Source organism: Halichoeres trimaculatus, unplaced genomic scaffold, assembly GCF_033239565.1.
Source record: "Halichoeres trimaculatus isolate MK-OKI-2021-1 unplaced genomic scaffold, fHalTri1.1 fHalTri1_scaffold_8, whole genome shotgun sequence".
Classification (NCBI taxonomy): domain Eukaryota; kingdom Metazoa; phylum Chordata; class Actinopteri; order Labriformes; family Labridae; genus Halichoeres; species Halichoeres trimaculatus.
Window position 1 is genome coordinate 24,504,050 of NW_027437186.1, and position 20,205 is coordinate 24,524,254.

The 20,205-nt window shown below is 39.5% G+C and overlaps 1 protein-coding gene across 1 annotated transcript in view; it reads left to right on the plus strand.

The window, feature by feature from the left end:
- The window catches only part of LOC141794913 (receptor-type tyrosine-protein phosphatase epsilon-like), a 29,277-nt gene extending 9,174 nt beyond the window's left edge, over nucleotides 1-20,103 (plus strand). The window contains exons 3-21 of the mRNA XM_074675542.1: nucleotides 8,277-8,348; nucleotides 9,396-9,492; nucleotides 9,981-10,054; nucleotides 10,497-10,633; nucleotides 10,807-10,897; nucleotides 11,069-11,145; nucleotides 11,229-11,265; nucleotides 11,366-11,463; nucleotides 12,079-12,198; nucleotides 13,229-13,392; nucleotides 14,558-14,693; nucleotides 14,882-15,031; nucleotides 15,521-15,614; nucleotides 15,972-16,048; nucleotides 16,187-16,321; nucleotides 16,550-16,675; nucleotides 16,828-16,979; nucleotides 17,961-18,096; nucleotides 18,230-20,103. Coding sequence (XP_074531643.1) covers nucleotides 8,282-8,348; nucleotides 9,396-9,492; nucleotides 9,981-10,054; nucleotides 10,497-10,633; nucleotides 10,807-10,897; nucleotides 11,069-11,145; nucleotides 11,229-11,265; nucleotides 11,366-11,463; nucleotides 12,079-12,198; nucleotides 13,229-13,392; nucleotides 14,558-14,693; nucleotides 14,882-15,031; nucleotides 15,521-15,614; nucleotides 15,972-16,048; nucleotides 16,187-16,321; nucleotides 16,550-16,675; nucleotides 16,828-16,979; nucleotides 17,961-18,096; nucleotides 18,230-18,304 — 2,043 coding nt within the window. The 5' untranslated portion in view covers nucleotides 8,277-8,281 and the 3' untranslated portion in view covers nucleotides 18,305-20,103. The remainder of the gene's footprint in view (nucleotides 1-8,276; nucleotides 8,349-9,395; nucleotides 9,493-9,980; nucleotides 10,055-10,496; nucleotides 10,634-10,806; nucleotides 10,898-11,068; nucleotides 11,146-11,228; nucleotides 11,266-11,365; nucleotides 11,464-12,078; nucleotides 12,199-13,228; nucleotides 13,393-14,557; nucleotides 14,694-14,881; nucleotides 15,032-15,520; nucleotides 15,615-15,971; nucleotides 16,049-16,186; nucleotides 16,322-16,549; nucleotides 16,676-16,827; nucleotides 16,980-17,960; nucleotides 18,097-18,229) is intronic.
- The last annotated feature ends 102 nt before the right edge of the window (nucleotides 20,104-20,205 follow it).

The window sequence follows — 20,205 nt, forward strand, 5'->3', positions numbered from 1 at the left end:
CTATCTTATCTGAAATACAACAAATTGAAGAAATAGCAGGGACTTACAAGGCTATACAGCTTGATCTTTTTTACTGCCTCTGTGTACTGAGGATGTCTACCATTATGGCTGTTATCTCTGAACCCAGAATCTAGACATTTATCTCCTGCAGCTCCTCTCCACTGCTCTCCTCTCCCCCTCATTTCTCATCTCATCTCCCCTCTCATCTCTCCTCTCTGCTGCCACACTTTACTGACATGTGTTTGTGCTCTCCTTCCATCCTTTTCCCTGGCACTTGAGAAGTGGAAGTGGTGGCTGTCTCTGGTTTTCTGCTTTCTTTTTTGTTGTTGTTCTGCCTTTGTTCCTCCTCTCCTTGGAAACACAAAAGGAGAGGTTTCTTTATCTTTTTTGTCTGCAACACATGCCGTCCTCTATCTGCCAAGCACAAAATGTGGATCTGTCTTTGAGGCCGTATTGATCTGTGAAGAAACTGAGACATGATTGGATACAGCTATCTATTTGATATATGTTGTAGTGTTAGAAACCCATATAACCAGAACATTCTTTACCTTTGTTATAAATCCAATTACCAGCCTGTAGTACCAAATGCCATCCATTTCCGTCTGTGTTCTCTGTGTCGCACTCATGTTTGGAAATTATCAGTCATGCATCCTGGCGATATGGCTCCCATTGTTACAATCACAGTTCAGTAAGCATTATAGGGGGATTATCTGTGAATGTCTTCTACTGTGTCACTGCCGGAATATGGTGAATTATTTATGTTGTGTTTTTTTATTCCCGTAGTTATTTATTTTGCTTTAAGCCTGCAGAAGGGTCAAGCAAGTGAGGCCTCACTTTGGTGCTTGACCACGTGTCACAACCCAGCACCTATTGTAATTAATACAAATCAGTCAACATGTGCTATGTGTTTCTCATAGTAACTGTGGTGTTTAAGTACACTAGAAGAAATTCTTAAAGGGAAACATCATTTTTTTTCAGTGGGGTTCTGTGAGTTACATGCAAAAACTGTATAAGATGTAGACATAGTGTCTGTGAAGCTACCCATTTGTTTCTGATACAGTGTAGAAGCCCATTGCCAGCTGGTCTCTTTTTGAAAATTCTGAAATCAACATGTTTGGATGAGGCAAGGGGGCAGCCTTTAGCCTCCACACGATGCCTGCAGCTACACGATGCCTGCCTGTCATAATAATAATAGTTATAATGAATTTCATTTGTAAAGCACTTTTCATCAAAATGATCTCAAAGTGTGACAGTAAAGCAAGGTTAAAAACAAAACAAGATTACAGACAGGTTGAATGCTTTCAGAGAAAGCTTTATTAAAAAGAAAGGTTTTCAGGCCCTTTTTGAAAGAGTCTGTTGCTTGTGGAGCCCTCAGGTGTTCAGGGAGGGTATCCAACAAGCGAGGAGCGGCTGAGCTAAAGGCCCAATCACCCATCGTACAAAGCTTAGTCCTGGGGGGCAGAAGTAGGTAGTTGTTACCCAAGCGGAGGCGTGATGAGGTTTGTTGTGTGAGGAGTTCTTTTTGGTATGGGGGGGGGGGCATTTCCGTGGATGCAATGATGAGTTAGAAGGAAGATTTTGTATTGAATCCTGAATGAGACCGGAAGCCAGTGGAGGGAGTGAAGGATGGGTGTTGTGTGGCTATACTTCTGCACCTTCATCAGGATCCTAGCAGCGCTGTTTTGGATGTATTGGAGTTTTTGTAGGCTCTTGCTAGGAGTCCCGATGAGGAGTGCATTGCAGTAGTAGAGCCTCACGTGGTGTGTTCTGACAGAGATATGGGCTATTTTGAGTCCGTTTTTTAAACCAAGCTGTATACATGGTAGAGCCCAACCGGTATGGGATTTTTGGGGCCGATGTCGATACCGATACTGGGGGCAAAAAGAAGCAGATATCCAATACATATCGGCAGATATCAAATAAATTGACTGATATCTGATATATCGGCTGATATATATAATAAGTTCATTGATATACACAGGATAAATACTGTATATGAACACAAATTATGACTAGCTATTGAAAAGTTTCATCTTCCATTTAATGCATGGGACTAAACTAGATTTTAATGAACAATGTCGCTGCTTTCAAAACATGCAGTAAACACAATTACAATAAAACACATTGAAACATTTTCAAAAATTATTTCAATGAAGACAATAACTTGTGAATTTATAAGCCCAGGTTAATCCTGCATGGCATTATGAAGTGAGACGCTGTGTAGTAGCTTTATATTAATCAACACACAGGAGCAGGAGCGACAGAATCTTAGCGGAGCAAAAATTAATCGATTAATGGTCATTTTTGCTGTAAAAATCATGTTTTTTGGTTTGGTGTGTATATAGTTTTCCAGGGTTTCTGCAGCCAGCCCCTAGTGGAATCTCAAAGATCTGCAGTTTTAAGCATTTCTGTTGCAGCTTTGTTACCTGTAACTCGTAATTATTTTGGCCACCATGTCACCTCGGCTCCTTTGATGAGAAAATTTCCAGAGGAAACAGCAAACAAGCTAGACCACAGTTCACTACACATGGAGTGAGGTCTGCTACATAATTTAGCTCATTGAGAGAGCGTGCAACATTAGCAGTCTTCTTAGTTTATGAGAGTTTCTCAGTATTTCTCTACGCCATCCATTTGTTTTGGCACTATTTGTGTACGCAGCGCAGACTTTGCTTCTGACTGCACCATACACCAGCATAGACCAAAAGCAGCTCATATGTAGCGCTATTGAGCAGTATTTTAATCCATAAAAGTAGTGTGCATATCAAAACTGGCATAACACCAAAGCTACACTGCAGAAACTGAAATCCAAGCAAGTGCTTAAAACTTACTTTCAGTAAAAAGTGTCTCAGTGGACTTTATGTGAGCCATTGTCACGTGGAAAGTCTTAGGACAATTAGACAATGTCTTATTTCAACATATCAAGAGTCAACAATGATGCCAGTATTGCTTGTTAAGAGAAAACTATTACACTGGGGGAAAAAAATCTTATTCTTAAGCTTAACAGATGGTTAATTATGTAACATTTTAGCTACAAACAAGCAGAGTTGCGATGGATCTTGGCTGGCTTACAATGAAAATGTGGAGTCAGTGCTGTCATCTCACACAGATGTATGCATTATGTACAGCTCTCCTAAGTGAGAATGTAATCAATTATTTACATGACATCTTTATCCAAGGTTAATGCAGAGTCATAGTATTATGCCTTATGTAACTGCACCAGTTTTGTGCTTTAACACCTCTTCTTAGCAGTCACATTTTGTTTTTCTTTAATTCAGCTGCTTTCTGGGTTATGTCTTCAGGTTACATCTGTTGTTTTCAGTCTATCAGGCTTTTTAATTCAGCTCAAGAAGGTTTCTCTCTTACCTGATTTGTTTCACATTTGATGTTTTATTTTGGATATGAATAAAAAAAACCTCTTTCCCCTGCACAGTTTGGTGTAAATTAATGTTAAAGAAGAGTGAGCATGCAGCAGGATTGGCACAGGGAAGGAAGAGAGACATTTCTGTGGTTGGCGTTTCTATTTCTTTTACTCTTAGGTTCTCATGTGAGTGCCAAGGTGAGGGAGATGCTGAAGTGAAGCAGAACAGATTCATTTTATGGTGCTGTGAGTCCTGGGATTTAGGAGACTTGTGGTGTATATCACCCTTTTTTCTTAAGGGTCTTTGAGTTTCTGTAGTTCATCATGTGCTTATTTCTCTCTCTGTCCTCACAAACACAAAAAGCAAAGCCAGTCAGTGTTTCATTATGCACATGTGTACACAAAACATTAACACTAGCCTTGAGGGTTTGAACAGCATGTGATGCTGCTGAACTTATCGTTGCATCATGCATGGATGAGATGTTTGCTCCTGCAATATCAGCTCAAGTGATGCAGTATAATGAAATTCACCAGCACTGTTAATGTCAAGCAGGTGCAGGAGGTAGAAGTCAGGTGTTCATTAAAAATATACAATAGCAAAGATCTGGAATGAATGATGCAATCTCTGGCCTATAATAACAAAGAGGGTTTATCCTTATTAAAACAGAGTGTGATGTAATATACTAATTAAGCTTCATTAGCTATGCCTGTACAATCAAATGAGATCCACTTCAAAGAACTCTACTTTAACATTATATGTCTTTAGTTCTTATTTCTGTGACACCAGTAGAGGGTAAATGAATCCACCTTACATGTTTAGTTGAGGTTGAACTGGAATAAATCATATTGGTTATTAATTTAGTTACAGTTTTACAATAACGTTCACTAATACTGCATTGTGCTGCAGTGTTGTTTCTGGTAATATTCTCCTCATTAATAGACTACTGGTTCCCAAATTTTTCAGCATGTAACCCCCCAAAGTAGAAATGCTGAAGACATTGGATCCCCTGCCATGGGGAAACACCAAGCACCAACCTGAGGTCTCAAAATAGGAGGCAACACTGAAGGCTAGTACCAGAAACCACATACACAGCAAGGCAAAAAAAAGCCATCTTGACAGCAGAAATAAACAAATTTATAGGCCAGTACAAAAAATATCTCTATCTGACTAGCTAATTTTTCTATCTGCACACACTGAGGGGGATTTTTTTTTAACTAATTTGGTAGTTTAGAGGATATGAAGATCGAGAGTTCACCCAATCAAAGGCAGAGCTCAGGTGATTGACAGGCAGGCACTCTATAGATAGTGTGGAGGCTCAAAGCCTGTCTCATTTCCGTTATGGCTCCTGTTTCTGAATTTGCTTGCTCAAAAATCTGTCACAGAAACAGACATGTGATGTCGCAGACTGTCCAACTACTATACAGTCTATGGAAAACACCAATAGTCCAACCCACAGACAAATACAAACAGAAAAAAATTGAGCTGATAGAAAATGTGAACAGATTGCTTTGTTTCCCAAATTAATTTTTCCATCACTGATATTGTAACTACCCTGGCTTGGTCACCGTGGGGTCTTATAGCAAAAAAGAATTTCCTGTTTGTGTAGTTTTGTATAAAATGTAACTTGGTTTTGTTTTTATTTTTACAATAATGGATGAAATATGCGATTGTAACTAGTTATTGATCCCCTCCTCCCTCAGTTAGGTCTTATCATGTTGTTCAAATCATGTCAGTCAGTGTCACATTGACTTTGCAGATGTTATCAAAACACAACTCCAGAAAACCAACAACTTGTCCCACACACTGAAGCCCAAAATGAAAACTTAAGATCTCTTCATTCATCTTTTTACTGGTTGTGCGCCTCATGAAAAAAACAAAATCTTGTATTACTTTGGTCTGAAAGTAGATGGAGAAATATCCCAGATCTCTTTCAATAATTCACAAAACATGTGTGTAGCTTCTTTGGACAGTGACTGAGACAGTGACAGTGAATGAGTTGATTCAGGATAAACAAGTGGTCCACCAGTAATCACTACAGAAGAGATTATTACTGCTCCAGGCACTGCCTGCAGTTGCTTCCTCCACCATGCTGTGTTTTGAAGTCCCCCTGTCGGTCAGAGAGCAACACTGCAGTACAAACTGTATTGACAGGTAAATCCCAATGACTCCCTTTGTTTTATTATCAATTTCTAAATCTCTTATCAGCTGTAAAGGAAATCTGATATGTAGATCACAGTTATTTTTTTATTTGCTTGAGGCCTTCAAAGTGACAGTGCATTGGACTTCTGTTTTTTTTTTTTTTTTCCATATTTCACTTCTGTCATTTCTTGGCTATATGCTGTGTATACACTGTGACTGCCAGAAGCTGACAGATATTCAGTGGCCTGTGCTGTGACCCGTACACCCAGCATGCCTTGAAGCATAGAGCTGTAGGATGGCTCGGTGTGAGTGAATGTGACTTGCACAGTGGGGTAGAGTGGGGAACAGGTGCCGACACTGTCAGCTTGTTAACACTGGGAAGAGAATTGGCTCCTCCAATGGAGTGTGGCACATATGCAACACATAGCCTTTGGCAGTAAGACGTATGTGCTGGCATTCATACATGTGAAGTGAGACAAGACAGGATGTGGTTATGTGTGTGTGTGTGTGTGTGTGTGTGTGTGTGTGTGTGTGTGTGTGTGTGTGTGTGTGTGTGTGTGTGTGTGTGTGTGTGTGTGTGTGTGTGTGTGTGTGTGTGTGTGTGTGTGTAAAACGGGCACAGTTTGAAGTCTGGGATATTAAATGCTTGTGAGGGGCATTAGATTCATTTTTAAGGACGATCGTATTAATTGAAAAAAATATTCTTATCAGTATGGACTGTGGGCATTTGATACTGTTAGCATCTTGGATGCAGAGCACAGAGCCCTCAGTTTGTTGCTCTTCATAAGTTTGGACATAAATAATGTTTTGAGCTCATTGTTAGCGCATTATTGTATTATGCTCCAATTTCTACAAAAGCCTTGGGAGATATAAAACCCCCTAGTGTTATGTGGAGGGATTCTCTCAAAGATCACAAATTAGGCCCCTAGATGACCCATTTCCAGAAGAACTAAATTGACACGATGAATTATTCCATCCTGTCTTGTGGCCTCTATAACAAGAAGGGGACTAGGAACAGAAGATAAATTAGGACACTCAATTCTTGCTTCCTTCATTTATTCCATCAAAACCATTGAGGAGTATTTGCCCCGTTTGCCCAATTTACTCTGTGATTTCTTACCCTTTCATTTGGGGGACTTTGGGAAAAACGACATAGATGTGATTTTGAAGAAATTGGCTGCTATATTTTGGAGATAATAGGACTCCAGTATAATGTGTCAGAATCTATTTAACTCTGCTTTATTTGAGCAGCTGACATATCCTTTTTCTTTTTTGGATAGATACTTGAGGAGCTCTGCCCCAAATAAATCACTAATAGCTGCCAGGCGTAAAGTAAGAGGGAACAGTGAGAATGTGGTTTGGACTAAAATGATGGTTCGCTGCAGAGGTAGAGAAAAAAAGAGAGACAGAGTGATGGAGGGGGAAAAGGGGAGATGCTGCAGTAAAAGGAAAACAACACCATCTGGGCTTTTCAGAAAGCCAACAGTATAACCTATATATGTATGCTTGTTGTCACACAACACTCAAAGCCTGTTAATCACTTTTACCATCCGCCCTCTAAAAACTTAGGGTAAAGCTATAGACTTTATTCACACAAAGGACATTTTTCCTGAGGTTTTGCTCTGAGTGGGCAGCTTTAATGCCCCGTTTCATGAATCAGCATAATCAATTTGATCTTTGTTTTTAGATTTACCTCCAACAGAACGGATCATTTCTCTGGTAAATATTTGGGACATCTGGCCCTCAAGCTGGTTAAAAATAAAACATTTGATAACCCTTTAGCTAACAGTAGAAGAAAGCTAACATTAGCATTGCTTGATGATATTAGCAATGAAGAGGCTAAATGCTAACACTGGTAAATACCTGATTGTGCAACACCATATGGTAGGAGAGGCATACATTCTGTGCTAACGTTAGCTATGCTATAACGCTATTTTTTCCTTATAATGTAAAACAGACTGCAAATCAGAGAAATTATTATACTGTTTTCAAATGCACCTCCAAAAAATTAAATTACTCTTTTGTCAGTCTCAGGGGTCATGCAGCTATCAAGCTATCAACTCCCAAGCTGCTATCTAAAAAGCTAACGTGAATTGTTTTCTGAAGATAGCTAACGGGTTTTTTAATGTGTCTCCTTGCAATTCCACCATATATATAGTCATTTCAGTTGCTGTTTTTTGTGAAGGAAATGGATTTGTCAAAAAAAAATATTTTTCTGTTTTTAAGATTAGAAAACAAAATATTTATAGCACATTTTCACAGCATTTTGATTTTCTTACCAAAGCTAAACATCAAAAGGAAAAGTCCATTGTGTGAATATGGTAATTGACTATGTGAAAAAAAAAAGAGCTGACAACTCGATCATGCAGGCTGGACAGTGCTGCACATCAAAACAATAGAGCAAAATGAGATGGCTTCTAACAAAAACGGCGTTGAGCTTTACTCCACTGCCAAATGTCCACAGGGGATGTGGTTACTGTCACCTGTGGGTTAAAGCCTCCTCTGTCGTTTGATGTCTGAATATCAGGTTATTTGATATGCTGCTGCTCTTTTAAGTCTGCCTGACAGGACAAGAGTGCAAGCAGATTTCCCATAAGGGTTATAACTGCTCAGCAGAGAGACAGACACGGCTCTCAAGCCTCATCAAAGCTGAGCTCTCTCCCTTCTACCAGAGTGTTTCACCATGCCACGACTGTTTCATGTAGCTTTAGTTCCCTCTAGTGGAGCTACAAGTAATGACACTGATAACTCAGTTTCTTTTTCTTCTTTCATCTGTAGTGACAATGGTGTTGTTTCTGGTTGGGATCTCTATCGCTGTGAATAATTCATCTCATGAGAACCAAACTGCAGGTGAGTGTTGCAATGAGTGGAGACTGGTTACAACACACACAGCAAAGATAAGATGTTGAAATGAGAGTGCAACTTTTGAAAGAAGAAAAGCTACAATTTAATGCGCTCAAATGAGAAGTTAAGTTTTAATAATAATAGTTTGAGTGACTCGTGGTTTTTTCCATTACAGTCATATGTCTCCTGCTATTGCCAACACTATAAAAGAACTGCAAAAATGTTAGCTCATGTTAGCAAACTTAAGACTAATACTCCCATCCAGGTGACTGCAAATTTACAGCACTTCTTTTCATTTATCTTTATCCAGTTTTTCTGTTTTTTTTTTTTTGAAGCCACTATGACTTCTTACAGCAAAAGTTACATGTTCTTGCTTTTAAAGTAAGAGTTCCACAACTCCAAAATATTGATTTTTTTCCCACTTATTAGGTCATTAAACTGATACTGTATTGAAATTGTATCCTGCAGCTTTCTATCAACCATACAGCTATCAAAGGCTCTAAACGTGATAAATGAAAAGTTAAGAAAATAACTCACTCCTACTAGTTTTAAAGAAGAAATTGCCCTTGAAAAATACAAGTTCTCTGCTCATCTTTTTCTATGTTTGGGTCTTACAGGGTTAAAACTATACTCACAATCGTCAGTCACACTCTGAACTCTATTTCACAAGACAGAGAGAGACGCCCTCCTGTGGCTGTGTACAGAACTGCAGCAATGACAGACGTGTTGGATGTATCAAACTGAAGCAGCACAAAAAAATTAAACAAAAAGCCTGACTCAGCCGATTTTCTTCTATTTTTTCCCCTTAATTTTTTTTATGTCCAATGAGACTTAAATTAAATGTAATCCTTTGAGAAGGTGGGCTTTTTTCACCTTTGGACAGGGTTCCTCGCTGCCGACAGTCTTCACTCCAAACTTATCCAGCTTAATGAATGGATGGCAGGAATACTGGAGCATAATGTTGTTTTTCCTTTTTGAAACACTTGATCCTAATGGGTTAATTTGTCTGAATCTGTTTTGAGAGAAAACTAATATTCTGTCTGTTCTTTTCAGAAAACCCCACCCATCAGGGTGCCCATGTGCTGCCCTCAACGCTGATCATATCCTTGCTGCTTATCATCGTTGTCCTGCTGACGATCTACTGTCTGAGGTGAATTAACCTGCGCCTATGTTCGTTACTTACTGAATAAGCCTGTCCTTGAGGGAGTCTCTCCTTTCTCCTCTCTCCAGCTTTCTCTCTTTTAGCATATGTGTGGACATGAGAGTGTCAGGTCAGGGCATACAGAGGGGGGTGGTTTAGAAACAGGCGGTCGGCTGAGGCTTATGGGTAAACAGCTGCACCTCCAGTAAGACTGCAAACAAAAACAGCCAGGTCAGGTCAGGCCACAGACACTCATTCACTGACCGGCAGCTCAGGCGTCCTCTTCCTGACAGCGACATGAGGAGGAACAGCTTTGCCTCTCTCAGATGGTTGATATTGGTTTTGATATTTGTTGTTTGCTCGCCTTATGTGCCTAACAGCTTTATTCTAGAGATCGGGGTCAGCTCATTTTTGCCTTTTCAGCACAGGTATCTGCCCTTTTTCCTTCTTCACCATTTTCACTTCTCTTCTTCTCCTGCTGTCTTTTTTTTCTGTAGGTTTAAAAACCACAGGAAAGCTCTGGTTACCTCTGTGGATAAAAAGATTCCAAATGGCTTTTTGGAGGAACAAGGTACTGTTGTGCTGTACTCAATATAACCACCAGTGCATGAAAATATAAAGCAGCCTTTCACTTTTTTATGTCTTTTTTTATTTTAATTGCAGATTTACAGTCTTTATAGACCAGGAACATTTCATGATGTGGAGTCCAAGGTAGCTGGAAAGGGTTTTGGAAGGCCCTTAGGTTTTCAAGCACATAGGGAGCCATATAAGCTTTCACTTCAAGTAAAAAATAAATAAATAAATAGAAAAGGCCAAATTCTGAGTTAAGACAGTTTCATGCAGCAGCAGGAGCACAATGTTTATGACTCAAGAAATCATTTTTGTCATGTACCCACAGAAGTAGGAAATCTTAATGGCCATGAGGCTTGTTTTTGCAGGTGCAATGAGCGCTTGTAATGTTCTCTACTGGGAAACGTTAGCAGTCTGACCGCAATATATTCCTTCAAACACAGGAGAGCAGACAGTGGTCCTCCTCCCTAGATCTCCCTCGCCGTCCAAGAGGTACTTCCCCATCCCTCTGGACTCGCTGGAGGAGGAGTACCGGATACGCTCTGCAGACGATGGCAAGCTCTTCAGAGAGGAGTTCAATGTAAGCATGAGAATGTGTGGTGTTGGTTTTCTTGTATACTCTGTGTCTGACAGAGATCTTTGTCCTGCAAGCAAGAGAACAAGTACAAAAAATAGCAATAAAATGTTATGTTTGTAGGCTGTGTACCTGTAGCTTTATTTTGATCTCATGAGGATTGGGTTCTTGCTTTATAGTCGCTGCCGTGTTACTACCACCACGGGTCCTTTGAGGAGGCGAGCAGAGAGCACAACAGAGAGAAAAACAGATACCCAAACATTTTACCATGTGAGTGAGGATCTGTGTTCTGCAGCTGACAATTTTTAATATCACTTTTCATGTGGGTAGCCTGCAGAATAATTGATTCATTAAGTTTTAAGGGAAGGTGAGGGCTGGAATGAAAAAGAAGAAAGTTGTTAATTTACAGTCTTTCTCTATTTTTTCTTCTCTTTTCCACAGACGATCATTCCAGAGTGCTGTTAAATCATCTTGATGGACATCTGTATTCAGACTACATAAATGCATCTTACATAGATGTGAGTCTTAATCAATAGTGTTAATGCATTTCTCTGCTGGCGTTTAAATGGCAGTGTGTCATGAATGTGTTTTTTTTGTACAGGGTTTCAAAGAAAAGAGCAAATTTATTGCAGCTCAAGGTAGGAGGAATTTTCAGCTTGGTTTGGTAGTTAAAGAATTTAAAGTAGTTTTGCATGTTGTTGACTTGATGCTGTTTTTTAACGCTTACATTTCCTGCAGGTCCAAAGCTTGAGACTGTGGCTGACTTCTGGCGAATGGTTTGGGAGCAGAAAACAGCAACTATAGTAATGCTGACAAATCTAAAAGAAAGGAAGGAGGTTCGTCTGAGATTATTCTGCATTTGCATTCCTCTAATTAGCAATGGGGTGAACTTTTATACAATCTATACAGCTCCAATGCTCCATTAGTAAAACCCTTTTGTATTCTCATGACCCAAAGTCATGGGCATAATTTATTTGACCCCTTACCTATCTGAGAATCTATACAAAGTGTCACCCAGCAGATTAGTTAGCATTGCATTAAATTTAGCCTCAAAGGGATGATCAATTGAGAGCTCAACAGCAGGTTTGATAGGGCAGGATAGAGGCGTTGGGGATCAATGACGAAATAATTGTTGATAAGATCCTGAGAGGCTCCTTGATAATTAGTCTGAGAATCCCGTTAATGAGTTGAAACGTCACCGTGAAGATCTTATTGACTGACAGAGTCGCACAAAGTCTCTGTGATTGCTTTTGAATTAGATTGTGAAATACACCCGTCAAATACGAGTTTCTATACGTAAGGATACACAGGTCAAGATCAGCCACTATGAAAGTCATTATGATAGCACACATTTTTGGTCTTTATAGCTATAATTCTTGTTTTTAGTTAGCGGCAAATCATCTTTAATTCTTCTGTTTCTTTTTCTCTCTTTTTCTTTTTTTTCTTTTTAGGACAAATGTTTCCAGTACTGGCCGGAAAAAGGCTGCTGGATGTACGGGAATGTGAGGGTGGCGATGGAGGACTTTACTGTGCTGGTGGACTACACCATTAGAAAATTTTGTGTTCAGTATGTAAGTAAAATTTGCTGGACTACATATCAGTTGATTTATAAAGTATCCAAAATTAAAAAGGGATCTATTTCAGTATCATTGTCTCATTTGGCTCAGCTGCAGCTTCATTTCTGCGCACAAACTTTATTTATAATTAAATTAAATGGAGACATTTACACAAAACATCAGATGAATTTTGCATTAATTTAGACACATACATGTACAACAACAATATTCCTTTTCAATATTGTCCCTAATGTAGTTCTTTATTGCTAAAAAAATAACATAATCATAATAGATTCTTATTAAAAATTAACAAGAAAGAAAGCTGCGTTCAGATAATGTAAAAAGTAATGTATCCCATGGGGAAATGGGAATGTTTTGGTAAACTGTGAGGATATAGAAAATATCATAAATTCTAAAAACAATATGAAAACACATTAAAGAATATTAAAGAATGAATAAAATAAACACAGCATGATAGCATGTAGGTGTATTTAATGTACAGTGCTTGAATGTGCTCATCTTGAAAGCGTAAGAGCTTCTTCCACATCGAGTATCTGTGTTTCTTCTCCTGTGTCTTTGACTGCCAAGCCGGGTTCCTTCACTGTACTGCGAAGCCTTCAGATTTAAAAAAATTCACTTTGTTCCTTCTCTATTTGAAGCCAGAGCCGAGCAGATATCCTTTCTGACTGCGACTGAGCCGCAGCTCTGCAGCACAAGCCGACAGACCGGGTGCTTTCACATTTAGCTCTCTGAACATAGAGCAACCGAGTGTTGAACAGAGTGAAAGTATGATCTCTTGAGAGCTGCGCATTCATGAGATATGAGAGCATGGCAGCGGGGAACCAGTACACATGTTTAACAATGATATTCTGTCACACATAGCAAACTGGAAAGAAATACAAATTGTTCTGTTAATTTGAGGTTACCTTCCTGTAAATGAGAGTTGTTTTTTTAACCACACTCAACGCTATATGACCAAACCTCAGGTGATTGATGGAATGTCGTTCAGGCTCACGGATAAACTTAGTGTGTTTTTGTTTTACAGCAGGGCAGCGATGGTCCCCGAGCTCCCCGGCTGGTCACCCAGCTCCACTTCACCAGCTGGCCAGACTTCGGGGTGCCGTTCTCACCCATCGGCATGCTGAAATTCCTCAAGAAGGTCAAGGCTGTCAATCCATCCTATGCCGGACCTATTGTGGTGCACTGCAGGTAATAATGTGAAGCATGATGGAAGACAGGAAAGAACTTCAGAGAGAAAAAAAGAACAGAAGGGAGTTCATTAAACCCATTGCGTAAGATGAGAAATGGCTAATGAATAAAGCTTTATAAAGCAAGATTTTAATCAGATGAGAGTCAAAAATACATTCTGATTTTCCTTTTTTGAAATTTTACCTTGAGAAATTCACAAAAAGAAAGCCTCCCTTTTTTCGCTGTGACATACAGTTACTTATTTTTTCCAGGTTTTGCCCTGTTTTTTTAAAAGTTCTCCTTAAAATCTTTTAAAAAGTCATATTTCTCATCACAAAGTGTACTTTACCAGTCTCCTCTTGTTTTCAGAGGCTTGGGTAGGTCAAGTCTGGAACACTCTATCATTTATTTCTTTTATCACCAGCAATTAAATTTTTTCCCCAAAGCTACAAATCTCATTTTGTGATCAAAGTCTCATCATTTCACAGAGTTAGAACATCTTGACAGCATTGCGGATAATAAATTCGACAGTGTTTTCTTTTACCAGCATAATATTCTCCTCAAGAAAACTTTTTCCATCATGCATGAAAATATTGCTGAGGTTGGTGGCCACATGCTCCCTCTCTTGTCTGTTTTCACCTCTAGAGAGGTTTAAAATGCATTTCTCTTTTCTTTATGACACTTCATACTCAAAGGTAAGCCTCTTTATCATGCTTGCATAGGTAGAATGTTAAGGCAGGGTATGTTCATCCTGCCAATCAATGAAAAGCCTCACCAAAGAAATCTGCAGCCGATTGTAGCAACTGCAGCAACAGGTGCTTGGGGAGTGGGACTGTTGTTCTTGAATGGGGCCCATTGAAGAGGCTTTAACACCCCGCTGTGGAATCCCTGCTCTGTACTCCCCGAGGTGCTGTCCGCTGAAATGACCCCTGTAAATCTATTAGGAGTGGGTTTGAGCACTTTTACACATGCTCCAGGCTGTCCACAAGTGACGTCTTTGTTAAGAACACAGGCAGGTATAGAGACAGTGACAAATAATGTTTTAATGTCCTCAAACAGTACCTGGAGCTCTGTATTTGTAAACTTAAGTAACTTCTTGTATCTAAGAGTTTTCTTTTGTTTTGTAGCTACACGTGACTTTTTGTTCCAGAGAAGACCTCATGTCATGTTGTTTGTGTTTCCACAGTGCCGGGGTTGGGAGGACCGGTACGTTCATTGTCATTGACAGCATGATCGACATGATGCACATGGAACAGAGGGTGGATGTCTTCGGCTTTGTGAGCAGAATACGAGAGCAGCGCTGTCAACTCATCCAGACAGATGTAAGTGTTGACCCTCTCCGACCTGTTGTTCTTTGGACTGACAGCTCCACTCGCTGCTCTGGTCGCGGCATAAACAAGCGAGGACAAGGAAAAACAACCGAGTCTGTGATGCGAAAATGCGAGGAAATAGTTTGGCAAACTCCCTCTACCTTTTTCCTCTGCTTGACTTTATGTGTCTTCCTCCTCAGATGCAGTACTCCTTCATCTACCAGGCTCTGCTGGAGTACTATCTGTATGGAGACACGGAGCTAGATGTGTGCTCTCTGGAGGGCCATCTGCAGAGGCTTCACAACACCAGGGCTCCCCACGACAGGCTGGGCCTGGAGGAGGAGTTCAGGGTAGGAAGAAAGAAGCACACACTCTTGAACATTTTCAGTCTGTAATGAATCGTCCCCATCACCCTGCACCCTGCACGGGTGGATTTTCATGGAAAACTTGCCCAGGGTGCCACTGCTGGCAATAACAACATAAATAACAATGCTTTGGATCAACTAAAACGTTATAAGGCTCCACCATCTGCTGCACAGAATTTTTTGTAGCAGGCTGAAATTTTGTGCAGCAAAAAGTAGCTCACAGTTCCTACACAGTGAATCAAATAACTCCCTGTTGCCTCTTCTTCTCCTTCTTCTTCCTCTTCTTCTTCCTCTTCTTCTTCTTATCATTTTTTTCTGATACCAAGTGTTTTTGTTCTTTTTACTTGTTGAATCTTTAGAATACCATCAGTCCTCACATTTTTAGCTTCAAAAACTTCACAAGCCCCATGCTGCCTTGTACAGATCACAACAAACTTTCTGATCAATCAATCCACTCGTGTTTCCTCCTGTCAGAAGCTGACCAACGTGCGCATAATGAAGGAGAACATGAGGACTGGGAACCTTCCTGCCAACATGAAGAAGAACCGTGTGCTTCAGATCATTCCATGTAAGGACCGCTCGTGTACTCTGATCACTTTCATAATACATCACTTCCAAGGAACATCAAAGTAACACACTAGTGGTGGTTTAATAGATGCCGTACACAGATATCTGTCTAATCAGTCTGCGTCTGTGTGATCAATGACATTTAAATCAGGCTTGTATTTGGCTCAAAGTTAAGGGAAAGAAAAAAAACAAGGTTTGACTTTTTTATGGTGAAAGCTGATACAAGCTCTGGCGTGTTTGGCCTTAATAACACAGCTAAAGTTTTACTTAGCTGTTTTTCTTTCCATCAGCCTCTTCAAACTTTTATTTTATTAGGAATCACTTGTGGAAAGTTTCATTCCCCTTTTTTCTTTCACAGATGATTTCAACCGAGTAATACTCTCAGTGAAAAGAGGACAGGAGTTCACCGACTACATCAATGCCTCCTTTATTGATGTAAGCACTCCCTCCTGAACCCCTGTATAGATTTCCCATAAAAGTATATATAAAGCTCATTGTTTCTGTTACAAACAATGCAAAATATTATGTTTGCCGCACTCTCAAGTGTTGTTTACCGGATGATCTGCCCTCCAGGGCTACAGGCAGAAGGACTATTTTATCGCAACCCAGGGCCCCCTGTCTCACACAGTGGAGGACTTCTGGAGGATGGTGTGGGAGTGGAGGTGTCATTCAATCGTTATGCTCACCGAGCTCAAAGAGAGGGAGCAGGTACAGTATGCTGCTCCTGCAAAAGTACAAGCTAGGAAGTAGAGTTGCACAGGAAAAAAAATCTTTTTCATGTTGTTATTTCATGGTCTTGTTTCCTAAGAGTCTGTGTAAAGATTTAATAGTTTTATATTGTTTTTGTGGTTCACAGTGAAAATGTAAGAATAAAAATAGGACATAAATCAGTCAAATTGAGCCTAATTGCATTTCCATCTGACCGCTCCAAAACAGGAGAAGTGTTTCCAGTACTGGCCATCAGAGGGCAGTGTTACATTTGGAGATTATGGTGTGGAGCTGACTGGAGATACACAGTGTGAAACGTTCACGCTCAAAGACATGGTGCTCACCAACAGATCAGTACGTATTGCTTTGGTATAACATTAAAAATCATGAAAAGAGAATTTTTAAAATCAATGCATCTGCCCTTTTCTGCTGATTTTCATAAAGTAGGTAAAAGTGATCATTTCTATCTGCATAAAAGTAATGGAGTAGCCTCTTCATCTCAACAGGAGAAGCAGTCACAACACGTCAGACACTTCCACTTCCACGGATGGCCTGAAATCGGTATACCAGCCGAGGGAAGAGGAATGATTGACATTATCGCCGCTGTGCAGAGGCAGCAGCAGCAATCTGGAAACCGTCCGATAATTGTTCACTGCAGGTGAGGACCTTCAGTTTGACAAATCTGCAGCATTATTTGAGTTTTCAGATGAAAATGACGAACAGTATGCCACATAATTCTTCGTCCACTCCTGCTTTTAATTCAACCTCTTCCATTTCCACTCTGATTTTATTACCTCACAGCTCAAATCTCTCCAACTGATAATGGAGGGAATTTCAATTTTTCTTACGTCTGTTACAATAAATTTAACATTTTGCCTCAGTAGACCTGGTGTTCTCTGCCTAAACCACTTATGTGATCCCTTATAAAGACTTAGCAGTGAAAGCTTTGATCAGAACCTAGCTTCAGGTGAAGTGATTCTAAAGCAGCATGCCCCTGTGGGATTGATCCAATCCACTGATTCACAGTCAATTAAAACCTCTCAAAGTGAAATCTCCTCTGACTCCCACTATGATTAATCTGATAAGATGAGCTAACGACAGGAAATGGTGTCATCACTCTCTTCTATTCCTTCATCACCACTTGTCTAAGAAGGGCTTTTTAAAGCTTTTTCTCTGCCCATGGGAAATGGGGCTAACCCGATGCAATCCCAAACGTCTCTCTACACTTCTCCTCCAAATCGCACATCACTCTCACACTTGCTCTCTTCCTCTTTCTCTCTCCATCCCACCATCATTGTAAACATTGACTCAGTCAAACACTGAGCTTCCAAACTGATTAGTGTTAGCATTTGGATTAGCCTCTCTTTAAGTGGGGATGATTATTAGCACTATTACACAAAGGTCACCTTTTCTCCTGCAAACTTCTTTCACTTAAATAAAAAAGGATGTGCTGCTTGGAGTTTCAGTGCTGCATTTTTTTGAGAATAGAAAAAAAATGTGTTTTTTTTCTTCTCTACGTTTCTACATTTTTCTGTTGCTCTTCCATAGCTGCAGTTCTGCTACAAATCTCCCTGTTTTCATTCAGTCTGTGTGCGTTATGTGATGTGGTTGCTGATGGATTTGTTTTTCTGTTTTTCAGCGCTGGTGCAGGTCGGACTGGTACCTTCATTGCCCTCAGTAACATTCTGGAGAGGGTGAAAGCTGAAGGCCTCCTGGACGTTTTTCAGACAGTCAAGAGTTTACGCATGCAGAGACCACACATGGTTCAGACTGTGGTAGGTGGAAAAGGAGATGATATCAAAGCTGCTGTGCACCAACTGTTCCCGTTTGTACTGTTCTGAAGCCATTTCTGCACATTTTTACACACTAACACCTTTTCCTTTTTTTTTTGTTTGCTTTTTCTTTCAGGAGCAATATGACTTCTGCTACAGAGTGGTTCAGGATTTTGTGGACATCTTCTCTGACTACGCCAATTTCAAATAAAAGAGGCTGTTGTGGTTATGTATGTCGATTAACTTATGCATTTTTGTCTGAATGTTATTTTCTAAAGCAAGCTCTTTTTACATTTTGCACTTAATAACAGATTTAGAAACTGTTGTAACATAGTGTAATATAATGTGGAAACATCTGTGCTTCAGGAGAGTCTGTATCTACCAGGAATGTTTGATTTTTGAGTAAAATTGAAACATTAGAATGGCTTTGTTGAATTTTCGATTGAGTAAAAAAAGTTTTATGTTGCACAACATTATGAGGGTCAATGAAATGTTAAAAAAGGGAATTTAAAAAAAACTATCTATTAAACTTGTGTGTATACATTATAGTGCATATTGCTTACCACCTGAATTGCATCACTTATATGTTGTAGAGTAAATGCTTACTCTTTCTTTTTGCTTGGTTTTGTTACAGACCACACTGCCTTTGGTTTTGGTCTTGTATTTTATGCTTCCCACTTAACATGTTTGATTGCCACAAGGAGAATAAATGTGTTTTATAAGTAGGGTAAAATAATTAATGCTTAATGTGCTGTCCGACATGTGTTAATAATATTGTGATCTAGTTTTGGCTCAAACAAAAACACAAAACTCCAGATACATTACATTCTGCAACACACTGCAAATGACTTCACTTCTTGTCTGTGAATAACTTAACAGCTGCTGCCTGTTGCAATTTCATTCAACTTCGACAACTTTCTTCTGTTGCCTGTGGCAATATTACTGAGTGGATTGGCGCCTGACGCTGCAAAATGCAATTAGCCCACATTGGAACAGGCAGGAAATAATGTGGAGCTCTATGAATCCAACTTTACCATTATCACAAATGTTTGCAGCCAAGCTTCACCCTGCTTTAACGAAATAACATTTTTATACACAACAACTCAACCCTTGCATGTTTGCATAAAGCAGTGCCATAATGATTAGAGGGACACTTCTAATCATGACAAACTTGTCACCAAGTGACACAATTTTAATACAGATAATACAGATGTTTATGTTTAAGCTATAATATAATGTACACATTTTTAAAAGTGTATCCTTTCTCCTGTTTGGATCACGTTTGTACAAACACTTCTCAGAATAATATAAGAATTACAAATGTACAATAACTTGAAAAAAGAGTGTGCACGATTCAGTGGAGAGGATCAGAAATACATTTGTGTTTTGCTGAAAGAGTGGAATTAAAGTGTTGCAGCTGAACCTTGTTCATCCTGAGGAGCTGAGATGAAAAGTGTCTGGAACTGTGATTTAATATCAAGAGCCAGTGCTCAGCCAAAATATGAAATATGCATGTAAAGGCATTTTGACATATTTTGACTATGATAGTCTTAGTTTCATATTTAAACAGGGGAACCCAACATTGCTGCAAAATCAAAAGCATATATTTTTGCAAGGCTTCTGCATACTTCTTTTTAGAAGAGTAAGACTCAAGTTTGGGTGAAAAAAACTTTCTACTCTGTTTGTACTTCCATCACTACAAAGTCATAAAATTACTTTATACATGACACTCTGCTCATTTCCTTTTAATGATTGTACATACATTCCTGTGGTCATTAACTACGCTCAGTTTACCGCATTGTGGACTTTGTTTTAATGTGTTTTCATGCTGAAAGAATAAGACATGGGGGTGATGACAGTGCGGCCTTGCAGCTGACGTTACATACACGCACAAGCATCTTGTTTCAGTGATGTTTCTGCCTTTTCAATCTGTACGGATCTGAACTGCTGTTTGTTTGCTAAAAGCTGATTCCAATAAATTATACATGGAGAGAAATGTCAGGTTTCATCTTAATGTTGCCTTTTTGTCCAGCTCCACACACATGTATCCTATACACACAAACATTAACGTGTTTAGGATATTTATATTTCATGCCGTTTGAACCCTTGTGG